This window comes from Micropterus dolomieu, linkage group LG21 (genome assembly GCF_021292245.1).
Source record: "Micropterus dolomieu isolate WLL.071019.BEF.003 ecotype Adirondacks linkage group LG21, ASM2129224v1, whole genome shotgun sequence".
Taxonomy (NCBI): Eukaryota; Metazoa; Chordata; class Actinopteri; order Centrarchiformes; family Centrarchidae; genus Micropterus; species Micropterus dolomieu.
This window is the reverse complement of record NC_060170.1, coordinates 2,500,166-2,513,979: the sequence shown is the minus strand read 5'-3', so window position 1 is coordinate 2,513,979 and position 13,814 is coordinate 2,500,166. Positions and strand designations below refer to the sequence as shown.

General features: G+C 41.5%; 2 protein-coding genes across 2 annotated transcripts; one reads left to right on the top strand and one right to left on the bottom strand.

Annotated features, from left to right (window-relative positions):
- Nucleotides 1-238: 238 nt before the first annotated feature.
- LOC123960044 (tubulin beta-1 chain) lies at nt 239-2,861 on the top strand. Its single transcript, XM_046034527.1, has 4 exons — nt 239-392; nt 1,279-1,387; nt 1,467-1,577; nt 1,681-2,861. The coding sequence occupies exons 1-4, from the start codon at nt 336-338 to the stop codon at nt 2,739-2,741; spliced, it is 1,338 nt and encodes a 445-aa protein (XP_045890483.1). The 5' UTR covers nt 239-335; the 3' UTR covers nt 2,742-2,861.
- Nucleotides 2,862-3,094: 233 nt separating this feature from the next.
- On the bottom strand, nt 3,095-8,014 carry bcl2l16 (BCL2 like 16). Its single transcript, XM_046034528.1, has 3 exons — nt 7,879-8,014; nt 4,990-5,601; nt 3,095-3,603 (listed from the first exon to the last, which is right to left on the bottom strand). Exons 2-3 carry the CDS (start codon nt 5,470-5,472, stop codon nt 3,475-3,477), a joined length of 612 nt encoding a protein of 203 aa, XP_045890484.1. The 5' UTR covers nt 5,473-5,601; nt 7,879-8,014; the 3' UTR covers nt 3,095-3,474.
- Between the last annotated feature and the right edge of the window lie 5,800 nt (nt 8,015-13,814).

The following is a 13,814-nucleotide window of genomic DNA, read 5'->3' as shown; positions in this document are numbered from 1 at the left end:
AAAAGCAGAACATCTTCTGTTGTCAGTGTCGCATTTCTATTCCGCCATGATGAGGGAAGTAGGCCAACGTCTACAGATTACACGTTAGTCACACGTTTGAGATGAACGTGATTGGCAGGCAGATTAGACCAATGGTGGAGAAGCATTTCAACATTTGATTGGAGTAAATGTGTGCCCGTAAAGAATGCTTGTGCGAATCAGCCAATAGGCATTTGAGCTGTGGCGTAGAGGGCGGTTCCAAATGGACTATAAAGAAGGGAGTTGAGCCGTTGCACACGCACATATAGAAAGGCAAAGTCATTCATCGAAAGGTCTAGTCTACCTCCAGATAGAAAATGAGGGAAATTGTGCATCTTCAAGCCGGCCAGTGCGGAAACCAGATTGGTGCCAAGGTTAGTAGGACTCTTTGCTTTTCTGAGTAATAAATCGAGTAATTTCATTCAGAAATACAGTGTTATCTGCTGTAGCAGCCGGTGCTTTGTGCCTCTGCGCGTCCCAGAAGCCACACCCTGGGAGTATCAATGGGTCTTATTTATAAAAACTGTCGTTTAACGGTTATTATAAATTGAATCATTCTTAGGGAACGTGTTTAGTATCGTAATGCGTCGAAGTTAAAACGAATAATAACATTTTTGGCATGTTAATCCATCGAAATCATTCTAGCTGTTTATTGTAGTAACCATCTTAAAAGCCGTTAGATATCTGTTCATACGACACAGACTGGATATACGTTTAGGAACTAGCTGAACATCACCATTAGTTCCGTAAACGTTAACATACTGCAATGCGAAAAAGGGAGGTGGCGATTAAAACGGGAGGCTAGAAGGTACAATTAACTCTTAAACGTGGGATGACGGATAAAAAATGCGTGTAACGTTAACTGCGCCATTTTTTTTTTCTTCTCTCGATTAATGTAACGTTATCATTTTGGAACGCTTCTGATCTCATGAGGCCTACTTGGCACTACCACTTGAACGTCGCTGCGGCCGGCTTTTGCCTGAAGTAGGCGGTATTGGCGGTTAGTGACGTAGCTAGGATTTTTCAAATTCATAAACCATGAGGCAGCCAATAGGGGGTCAGGGCGCGCGCGCCGAAAAGGGCACGGCGGGAAGTTTAAACAGGTAAAACACAGGCTTGTTAAATACAACTTTATTAAACTATTCAATAAATGGTAAAGAAAACTGATTTATTAATGGATGCATGTTTTGTCATACTTAAAGTTTATTTGTCACATTTGTTAAGAGTTAACAAGGATTGCACACTTAAAATTTCTTACAGTTTTGGGAGGTGATCAGTGATGAGCATGGCATTGACCCAACCGGTACATACCATGGTGACAGTGACCTGCAGCTGGACAGGATCAATGTCTACTATAATGAAGCTTCAGGTAAGTCTAAAACACTCAATCAAATTGCACAATCCACTAAGACGGTTTACATTTTCCTCACCTAATTTCTCCCCTATAGGTGGTAAATATGTACCCCGTGCTGTGCTGGTTGACCTGGAGCCAGGCACCATGGACTCTGTGAGGTCCGGACCGTTCGGCCAGATCTTCAGACCAGACAACTTTGTTTTTGGTATATATGAAAACATTTATATTTAAAAATTTCAGTCCTTTGAGTAGCTGGTACTCTGCATGAACTGAGTGCTTTGAGATAAATCTTGATTCTTGTCTTACAGGCCAGAGTGGTGCTGGCAACAACTGGGCCAAGGGTCACTACACAGAGGGTGCAGAGCTGGTGGACTCTGTCCTTGATGTGGTGAGGAAGGAGGCAGAGAGCTGTGACTGTCTGCAGGGCTTCCAGCTCACACACTCCCTGGGTGGTGGCACAGGCTCTGGTATGGGCACCCTGCTCATCAGCAAGATCCGTGAAGAGTACCCTGACCGCATCATGAACACATTCAGCGTGGTGCCTTCCCCAAAAGTATCTGACACAGTTGTTGAGCCCTACAATGCCACACTATCGGTCCACCAGCTTGTAGAAAACACAGACGAGACATATTGCATCGACAATGAGGCACTGTATGACATCTGTTTCCGCACCCTCAAACTCACAACCCCCTCATACGGTGACCTCAACCACTTGGTCTCAGCCACCATGAGCGGCGTCACCACCTGCCTCAGGTTCCCTGGACAGCTCAACGCTGACCTGCGGAAGCTGGCTGTAAACATGGTGCCATTCCCCCGTCTGCACTTCTTCATGCCAGGCTTTGCTCCCCTGACGAGCAGAGGTAGCCAGCAGTACAGATCACTCACTGTGCCAGAGCTCACTCAGCAGATGTTCGACGCCAAGAACATGATGGCTGCCTGTGACCCACGTCACGGCCGTTACCTGACAGTGGCTGCCATCTTCCGTGGCCGCATGTCCATGAAGGAGGTGGATGAACAGATGCTAAATGTACAGAACAAGAACAGCAGCTACTTTGTTGAATGGATCCCCAACAACGTCAAGACCGCCGTCTGCGACATTCCTCCCCGTGGCCTCAAGATGGCTGCCACCTTCATTGGCAACAGCACTGCCATTCAGGAGCTGTTCAAGCGCATCTCTGAGCAGTTCACAGCTATGTTCAGGCGCAAAGCTTTCCTCCATTGGTACACCGGAGAGGGTATGGATGAGATGGAGTTCACCGAGGCAGAGAGCAACATGAATGACCTGGTGTCTGAGTACCAGCAGTACCAGGACGCCACTGCTGAGGAGGAGGGAGAGTTTGAGGAGGAGGGTGAGGAGGAGCTGGCCTAAACATACATTCTTTTTACTAAGCTCTACTGTCAAAATCTTTGCCGTGAAATGTAACGTTCAAAGTCTCTTCCAGTTTTCAGTGTTCTGTCTGCTGTTCATGTTAATAAAAGTTCTTGTGCATATTTGCCTCCCTGGTTTAATCAATATATTCTACCTGACGTAATTGAATGTGTTTTGCCGATGCACTGCACTATACATAAAGTGTAAGCTGCTTAACTAGAAGTTTGCCACAGATGATGGAATTTTTAAAGGCTGTTATTATACTGTGAATAAAACACTTGGCCAAAATACAATAACGCATGCAGCTTGCAAGATCTTGAGGGCCTTTAATCGCAGCATCAATAAACCACACAGGGCATTTTAGTCTGATCAGTTGGTTCGTAATTGTCAATTCATGCACACCGAACAAGGAACTCAGAGCAGACTAATTTACAATGCCTGCTCGAAGTTCACATCCTGCTACACCAACACTGTTAGCTCAGTTTTCCGAGCATGTGACTATGGGAATGGCTTAAATGCTCCATACAACACCTGATACCAGAACTCTGAACATCTGTTCTCTCCAGAACATTATATAAACACTGAATGATGTGAATTACTGTGTATGGGTTATTTACTGACTGACACATTTCTACAGGATTAAAACATGGACTAGAATCCCTCTGCCGACATTTTCATGTGGTAGCTCACTCTGGAGGACCTTCTGGTTGTGGTCACTAGGTGGCAGTGTTGGCTAAGTCATTCTTTTCCAGAGGAAGTAGGTGAGGCTGCTGATGGCCAATGCCAGCAGTGTCCAACAGCACACTCTCTTCACCTGGACCTCCAAGCCCTGCTTCTCTCCAAAGCGTGCCACAAAACCACACTGTCAGAAACAAATAAGTAGACATTTCAAATTCAATTACACATTTCATTTCAATAGGGAGCTCTATACAGGATACATCACACAATTACACAGTATTTGGGGATCCTCAATGCAGTAAGAGAGCGTATTTCAGACAGACAGTAGGCTATTTTGTTCTCAAAGTGGGTTCCAGGGCACCCCTAGCGAGTTAGTGGGGGTCCCAGGCAAAAAGATGAAATTGTAATTCAAAAGAAAGCATGGTATATTTAAAACTTAATTCTTTAAGAATTTAATTCCACCCATAATGTGTCAGAATGTCTGACTATTTTGGTCATGGGTTTCATACATTTTCTTGTAATAAAACATCTAAAAGCAAACATCCTATAAGGTGGGGGACCCTGGGACAAAATCTTATCAAATGGAGGTCCACGGTTTAATTTGTCAGTTTAGGGGTCCTTGACGTGAAAAAGTTAGAGAACCACTGGGGTAGTGGAGTTTGAATTGTTATTTTTATTTCTAAATAGTGTTTGGGTTTTTTCCCTTGAAATCACAGGAGGGAATTTTAGTATCCTATGAAAATACAGTTCAATGTGGACACAACTTGGGTTCTTAGTCACGTATTTTTTATGCCGTATTGTTTGAAAACCGATGTTGATGTAATTTAAGTACTATACAGCCTGTAATTGTAAGCAGTTGTATCATGTCCTCTGAGACTCTGGTGGTCCATTCTGAGAAAATTACCTAAGTGAAATTACTTTAGTATTATCTGTGTGGGCATGCAGAAAGCTAATCTTTCACTAGTTTGTGTTAAAACTAGGGCCACGTTGGAAAGAAGTGGGTTTTTAACAGGCTCTATGAAAGACACTGTCAAGCTGCATCAAGGGTAAGCATAGGATCAAGTGTATTTGGAGCTTTTCAGTCAAAATGATTATTTTTTAAATCTGTCTCTTATGTGTCCCTGATGTTTATGGAAGTGTAATACTAAATCACTGCAGTCCCCAAAGGGAAGTGGCACATGATCGAGCAGGGGTTTAAGTTAGTTACTTAAAAATCTATGATGTATTTGTAATGACAAAACTGCACAAATTTGCACTTTTCTGTACAAAAACTATATTGTGGGTATCAGGTACTAACTGTAGTGATGTGATGTGTGGAGATGTGCTACACTGACGTCTATATGTCTATGTATGTTTATTTAATGATGTTTTTATAGTTCTGGTGAGACCAAAGATGATTTTGCAGCCTCGGCCGGACAATAAAGTTCTATTCTATTCTATTTTGCTTGCACATGACGTCCACCTTCTTCTGATTCTGCCTTACCATCCACCTACTTTGTGGGTAGGTGGATGGTAAGGCAGAATCAGCTTGTTTTCTCTTCTCTGTTGATCTTCATGTGTGAACATTTACCCATCCTCCCTTGTCTCGTATCTCAGGGCAGATGACCCTCTCCACGTAGGCCCCCACACACTCCTTCAGCTGTGGCAGGACCACCACCATACCCCTCTCATGGCAATGCAGGGCCATCTGGCCAGCCAGCACGTACACTGACAGCACCGCACTCCAGGCCAGGTCCCTGCGCCGCCCCCCAGGGGCAGGGGGAAAGAAGTGCTCATCCAGGATGCTTGTGAGCATGGAGCAGGCCGTGTTCTCCGTCACATCCTGGAAGACGCGAGGCCAGCGCCTAAAGAATATGGGGAAGCGGGTGAGGAGTTCGTCTCCCGCGTGGCGCAGGGCTGCAGTGCAGGCTGTAGTGGCAGGACCCATAGTGCCATCTGCCCCCCCTGTGGTTATATAGTCTATGTAGTCATGGGCCATAAGAAAAGCCTCTCTCACCAGCGGGTCAGGACTGTTAAGGCCTATTCTGACCTTTGGCACCTCCGACTGGCACATAGTCGCCTCGAATTGCCACTTCACTAATCACCAAGCTGTATTCTCAGTTGGCCACAGATGACAGCTCCCTTGCCAAGCAGCATAGTCATACTCTACGTCACATCAGTCAGTCATGGTGGTGTGAGGATGCTGTTAATGTGGAATTTCAAAAAAACAACAACATACAATTAGAGGGGAATAAACACGCACACTGCCAAAAGTAAAGTATTTCTAACTCACCGCCTCTTTAATGATAAACACAAGTGGTACCAAGGCACACCATTCACCGTTAAAAAAGAAACAGCCAGCAGGTGAAAGAGTGTTGGGGTCCAGAGGAGTGTGTACACTATGAGTTGCAGTCAGACTGGGTCACCCCGTGCACTTGTCAGCTAAATATAGAGCCCTTGCTGGAAACTGACACTGATCTCCAACCTAACTTGCACAATCATGGCCGTCCTGACACACATCCCCATTCCAACACAATAAACTGCACAGAGGGCCTGCAGGCTGAGGAGAAACAGCTAAACCTACAAGAGCAAACATCAACGGCAATATATGATGTTGATGGGTTATAGCTTTCAGTGAGGTATTAACATCATGCACATAATAAGAATGTTTTTTTTATGAAGTATAAGAAATGCACAGGAATATGGTGACCCACATTAAAAGCTTTTCTGTTTTATTTAATTCATTGTGTTTGTGTTTTGAGTATTTAGCTGATAGCATATTTCTAATATTATCTTGCATTTCTGAGCTTTAAACATAAGGATTGTTTAGCTTTTTGTCATAATACCAAATAAGCTGATCTTCTGTAATAATAAAAAGACAATTAATTCTGAGAGTTCTACCTCCACCACAATACAATGGGCGTGAATGGAATAGCATAAATGTAAAAAAAAAAACAACTTCAAGTGTCCGCATCTCTGGTTAATTCACAGCCCCTCCTGAGAACAGTTTTTGTTAGAACTACTTTCTTAAATTAAAGTAGTTTACAGTGTGGTCGTGTGTGTTTGTGTCTTTAAACTGAACTTTCTTCATCTTCGAACGTCTTCTTTTTTACTAGTGAAAAAATAAGCAAACCAGAAAACAACATAGTACAGCATAACAGGAAATTGTAATTTGAAGTCAACAGAGGAATTGCTTAATAATGCTCAAAAGACAGCTAACGTTAGCTTACTTTCAGTGTTAATGAAGTTTTGGGGTAGACCAACCAGAGAGGGCAAAAATAAACACTGGTAATGAAATCAAGAAAAAACACATTATTTATCTATTTTTTATTTCACTTGTGTGAGATCAACGACATGCTGTGGGTTGTTCCTTACTGTTAGCTACACACAGAAATGGCATGTTAGCTACTAAGGCTAGTTGCTAAGAAAAAAAAAAGAATTTTCCACAGAACAAATTTTGACATGTCACAGTAGGAAAAACACAGGTGTAAATAATAAAATGAATTATGGCTGAATTCCATTTAGCTGCTTCACTTTCAGTTTTCTGGCATTGTACATTCTGGCTCACTGTCACACTGCAGTGTCATACTGGGACACTTGAAACAGAGCCATCATTAATGTTATTAATAACACCTGCGCTTTTCCTCCTATGACAAGTGAAAATGTCTGCTGTGAAAAAGGCCGATTCCAGAATACAACCTGTCACCACATGGGAGCAGTAATGTATTACTAGAGAAACACTACCTCTCATTTACCATTGTGTGTGCTTGTTTATATATAAGTAAATGAGTGTGTGTGTGTGTGTGTGTGTGTGTGTGTGTGTGTGTTTGTGATTGTGATTGTGATTGAAGCTGTGGCAGGCTCACATGGAATTTGAACTCATAACCACTTGTTTACAATGAACTTCAAAATAAAAGCTGTTTGAGCACTGAGTCATACATGCAGGCCAATTAACTCTTCCCACATGTTCGTCAGTAATCTCACCCCTCTATGAACTAAAATATATGTAAATGCAAACATGAAGAGCCAGTCTAATTAGATTCAAGTAAATGTATTTAAATTGTGGATAATGCCTGTAAGATCTCTCCCATGGACTAACACTGGCACGCATGGCTAAATCTACATCGTCCTTTAAGTGTTTCCTCTCCTTTTATGAAATGGCTTTATGTGTCACATGGGGATCAAACAAATGCTCTGTGTATGGCATTTATGCACGTTGTTAATATACTGATTTATAGTGGAGCAAAGACATGATCAAGTGGTACCATTAGCTGCTCTGTGTTCTCAGGCCATCTGGTGCAGCATACATTGTGAATGTGCATGGGAGGAAAGATATGGCTAACCATCCAGAAATCCTAACCCACCCCCTACACACACACACACACACACACACACACACACACACACACACACACACACACACACACACACACACACACCTTCAATCGCTGTCAGAGTGAGTGTGTAGTAAAATGGCTACCTAGCTGTTCCTCATTGCTGAGCCAGGGAACAGGGGAAATGACATGGTTGATAGAGGCTCCTATCAGGTCTCATATGTTCATGTTGCAACATCTGCAAACTGGGGATACTTCCTTTCTCCTGTAGAGGCATTTCTGATGTGTAGACAGTCACAGTGGAAAAGAAAGTGCAAGATTAACAGGAAGCATGCTGTAACTCGCATTTTTCCTACAAGACCAAGAGTCTACAGCTAAGCTAGCAGGTCTGTGAGGCTGTAGCTAAATGCTAAACATCAGCATGCTAATATGCTCCCAATGGCAATGCTAGCATGCTGATGTTTAGAAGGTATAGCCTAATGTTTACCACTGTGAGCAGTAAACACTAAGTACCGATGAGGCTGATGGAAATGTCATTAGTTTTGCATCAACGTAGACGTGGACAAATTAAAAGTTTGACCTGATGACATACCAAATTTCATGGGAATACATCTAACAGTTGTTAAGACATTTCATTCAAAACAACAAATATCAACCTCATGGTGCTAGAGGAACATTCAGGGGCTCACTAAAGTACTTAGGATTATTCGTCTTATTCGTCTTATTTTGGACTGTTGGTTGGATAAAACAAGCTGTTTGAATATGTTACCTTGGGCTTTGTGGAAGTTTGATAGGCAAATGATTAATCTATAAACAAAGAAAATAACTGACAGATCAATAATTGCACCCTTACTGTCCTCTTGTTCTGGAATAAAACTAGCATGTCCCTGCAAATTCCTAAACAAATGTACAATTAATCATATTACAACTAACTCAAGTGAACCTGGGGCTTTTGGGATCCCAAAGCAGTTGTCTGGTTGTTCATCCAGTGAACAACCAGACAACTGAATTTTACTATTTTTGTCCTCCTTAAGGTTGATTTAGATGTACCTGAGAAATGGTAAATTAATTAGCATTATGAAAAAAGAATTAACAGCATAGCTAAACTTGTGTCAGAGTTTTGTTTCTTCTCAAAGAATGAGTTGATGAGGGCCAAACGGGCCTGTATTTGTGGATGCTATTATCATGGTTGACACCCTCCCTCCTTCTAATGAACACAATGGTGCCATTTCTGTCATTATCATCCCCACTGAGGTGTTTTTGTCAATACGTATCTGCTCTAGGACACCACACATACAAAGTGTTTCTTATAATTTAATCCAAAACATGACAAACCTGCCCTCTCTGCTGATAGAGGAACACAAGTTGACAAGAGTTGCAGAGGAGTTTTTAGCTAAAGACGACAATGATCAGTGAGGCGTGCATCACCACAGAGCAAATTTAACCACTTTGCAAAAAAGCAGAAACAGCACATGGTCTTGTTGTTCTGCTGAATGGAACAATGCAGTGTGTGCATGCGTATCTCTTGCTCTCAGGAAGTGGCTTATCAACATCTACACAGAAGTTAAAATGCACTTTGAAGTTCCTGGCCATTGCAAAAAAAAAGAAGGCTTCAATAAAAGCTGCAAGGTGACAGAGAAAGGTTGAACAAGGCAGATGGATGAAAACTGACCTCCCCCTGCTCCTCCCCACCAACCCGCAGTCAAACAATTGCGATCTCTATGCCTCTTTGTTCAGGACTCCCATCAGCCTCGCAGTGGGAGGTGTGGTCAGAAAGAGGAGGAAATTGCTCTGAATTTGTGGGTAATTGAAAACACCTATATCCCCCTGTGTCTCCAACTCTACCTGCTTTAAAAACCTCCACACCCCTTCTTCCTCCCTGGCGTCCACCTTCTATACCAATGCACTCCTAATGGCAACCCTTCCCCATCCTGTCCTCCATCTCCCACTGGACTGAATTGATGCAAATGATTGCTCGCCTATTTGCTGTCTGGAGGAGAGGTGACCCACTTGTATGGTTTGCTTGTTGTCTCCTGCCCCACCTTCTCCCAATTGCAGGTATTGATGCCCTGCCATTGTTTCCCCCCTGCCCAGGGGGTGGAGTGGTTTGTGGGAAAATTGGGGGACCCCTCAGGTGTTTGATGGCTTTTATCGATTTGTACCAGACTCTCCAGTTCCCATTTACCCTCTGCAACGCTGTACAAGCTTTTTAGATAGCCACTGTATCTGCGGCCATTGTTATTGGTATTATTCTGTTCTACTGGTGCACACATGTATGGCTGATCGATGCAGGCAGGAGGAAATGCTGGGGTGTTTCTGCACCAATTAAAGCTGTTCTACTTTGAAATTCTCTCATTAATTGCAGCGTCTGTTGTAATAAGGAATAAACAACTGCTATCTTTCTCACACATTTTTTCAAGGATCTTAAAACTTACACATCCATCTAGCAGTAACAGGAATATTTACCAAAACCTTTACCTTTGACTTCCTGAATTTTGGTTGCGTTTAATGTAATCTAGAAAATAACACTGAAGCTGCAGTTACATTCATTGTGGTTGTCTGTCTGGAAAAGTCAGCTACAAATTGGAAAATTAAGATTTTTTTATTTTTTATATATCAGAGCCAACAAATGCTACCACAATTGTTTATATGTGTAGTTTGAGTCTTAAAATATAGAAGAAAAAAGCTGTCACTGATAATTAAATGCTAATTCCAGAGTATCCAAAGACACGGTTGCCACTAAAAATTGATCATAATATATATCAGCACAGTAAGGCACTTCTCTTATATCTCATTGGCAGCTGAGACAGCATCATACCTACAGGATCTTATGATCTTTTTTAATTACATTTTGCTAGGTGGAGTTTACCTTTATTGAGGAAATATTTATCATCTTCTGTACGTGGAATTCTGACTTGATGCTCCTTTACACTTTTTGCAGAAAGTCAGATGTTCCAACTTTCTGCCATGTCTGAATCACATATTAGCATGAGCAGCAATAGCCACAAAGCTGAAGACACAAAAGTGTGCCACTGACAGAAACTCGAACTTCAAAAATCCAAGGAAAAAGATGTTGTGTACCAGACACGCTGATTGATCTCTGGGACGTGCAGAAAAAACTGCAGTAATGAATGCTTATCACCAAACGTGGAGACAAAGTAAAAAAGGAAAAGAATAAGGGAATTTGCAAGTTACCACTTTAAAAGCCTATTGAGATAAAGAACAATCAGCAGCAGCATGATACAACTGGAGCGTACAGAAATAGAGCTTTAGAGGCTTATGTGTTCATTGTTGTGAAGGAGAGGCGAGGTGAGAATTGACTCTCCGGTGCAGAGAGCAGGCTCTCCATGCCCATAACCACCTCTTCATCTGCACCCCTTTGACACCAGCGTTCACCCACTGGAATATGTATCACTTTCAAAACCACACCGCCTTCTCTCCAAATATTTAATTTTCAACTTGAGGCATACCTCTTGTTTATATAACAAAAGCCTCTTCTCAATTAGAGCACCTGGGGGAGGGAGGAAGTGAGGGTGCATATCTGTTCACCCATACCTCCTCCCGCTCTCTCCTCTCAAATGCACACATTTTTGAACAGTCACATGCAAGGTGCCCATGCACAAACACACACACACACACACACACACACACACACACACACACACTGCCTCCAGCTCGGTTTCTCATACACTCTTTCTCTCTCTATTCCTGCATATCTGTTTTGGAGATAATGAGATTAAAAATCAATTTTTGGCAGTCAGTTACCTGCAAGTGATGCATTAGTGGAAACATTCCACAACACTACGGCTATTCCTAAAATGAATTGGAATAAAATTACTTTCCCCATATTCCCACTTGAACGCCTGTCACACTCACAAAGTTTTTAGCAGAGGCTTATCTCACTCACCTGGCCTTATTTGTTTTTACCTTACTCCAGCATGAGCCTCAATCTTAGGGACTTGGTGTGTAGTGATGTGTCACTCCTGGGTAAGATTATATAAATTAGAAACATTGCAACACTATAATATTGCAACTTTCATATAAGTATGTATTTAGACATAAAGAGGGTGGAGTGGGTGGTTAAAAAACATTTTATGGGATACTCTCATCCGATGCTTGTAGAATGTTGTCACTAGCCATCAAACACAACATCAGCTGGACTGAAAAGCTGAAAATTTGTATAAATAACCACAACAGGCAGTATTACAGTATATCGTTGTTAAGAACAGAATATTTCTTAGTTGCATAATTATTTGTTGTGTCATAGGCATATTCATAAATGCATCCAAAGAAACATTTTACATATAGCATTACAGTAAAAACAAAAAACTTCTCTCTCTTTCTTTTTCATAATCATCCAACTACAACAACTCCTCAGAAATTAAAAACAAGTACAGCCCTCAATTATCATATGCTGTAAACATAAAATGTCTCCATCTTCAGTCTAAAAAATCACATACAGTAAAAAGTTTTTCCTCTTTAGGGAGATAATTAAACCTGCATGTTTCTATGGCTGATGGTAGCATACCTGGATGTAAATGCACACAGGTTATATTAAACGTAAGGCTTTACATACTGAAGTTTTTTGTTCAAAAATAAGGTTTGTACCAAACATCAACTGACCACAGAGCAGTGCTGAGCATCATGAATATGACACTGTAATCTGGTCACAGTAGAGATAAGGACAGGAAAGGATTAGGTAAAGTCCCCAGCTGGTCGGCGATATTGCAATCACATCGTATGGTGGTATACGTGCCCTATAGATAATACACTGCGACAGTGTTGATAGTGCACTGTTATAATGCAAATAAGAAGCAAAGTGCACAATGCTGTACATTTGAAAGCATCATAAATAACATTGGTCAGTAGCCTACAACTACAGCTAGTGAATTGACATTTCGCTCACATGTCATTGTAGTATGATGTAGGAGGATTTACTCAAGAGTTTGAAAGTCTCAATAAATTGCTAATTAAGGGGATTTATTATAAATTATGGGTTGGGATGTGGGTGGGGTATATGGCCCTAATTAATATCCCGATACGTAAAAGGTATTTAGGTGATAATAATATTTTTGACGATATACTGTATTACCACTACTACATTTGTTTATTAAAAAAATATTATATATATATAATATTTGAAAAATACATTACCCAATTTCTACTAGGTTATTTCTTATGTCACCAATTTAATTCTACTAAATTATCCACTTTATCTGAGTGTTTACTCACAAACTGCTTTAATCTGTTCACCTTGCTTTTTCATTCAGTTTTCTTTTCCCCACACGCACACACGTTTACACCTCTGTCCCTCGCTCCACACACATCAGCTTCTTTCTGTTTATCCAACCCCTTCTCACTCCCCGACTCGTCACATATGGACACATGGTAAAGACCCATTAGCGTCAGTTTGTAATGTCCTAGGCATCCCTATAGCGTCAAAGTTCAACACAGTGGGGGAAGCCCTGTAGCATCAGTTTTTGACGGTAAAGGTAGGTACATGATATTTAACAGAAAAATGTAACAGAAAAGACTGAGTAAGGAGAAAGTGTAACCGGACGTTGCATATGTATTGTTGCTTACTTTACCAGACGTTGTATATATGTTGTTGCTAAGTGTTGCTAAGTTGACCGTGGAGCCCTAAACGTCTAAAAACAACACTAAAGGGATACCCAGGGCGTGACAAAGCGACGCCAAAGGGCCTTGACCAAGCTTCAATATGTGACGAGTCTGGAGTGAGAATGTGTTATGATTATCTCTTCCTGTGTGTGTTTGCTCTGTTAACTTTCTTCGTCAGCAGTAGGGGAGACCAGGGATGGTTGTAACATGGGCCAGTTGTAACATGTCCAATTTCTCCAATCAGGAACAAGTTATGAACCACCTGAAAAATTATTTTGTGGTAAGAAAGTGTTTTTAATTTATTCATTGATTTTTGTTATAGCAATTCCTGCCCTCTGCTAAGTTAGGTAGTAGCATTAGATACGTTAGTGTAGTAGGTTGGAAATGCTACATGTTTAGTTTTATGTAAACAGACACCCCCCATTTTTCCGTTATTATTGATCTATCCTAATACACTAAGTCA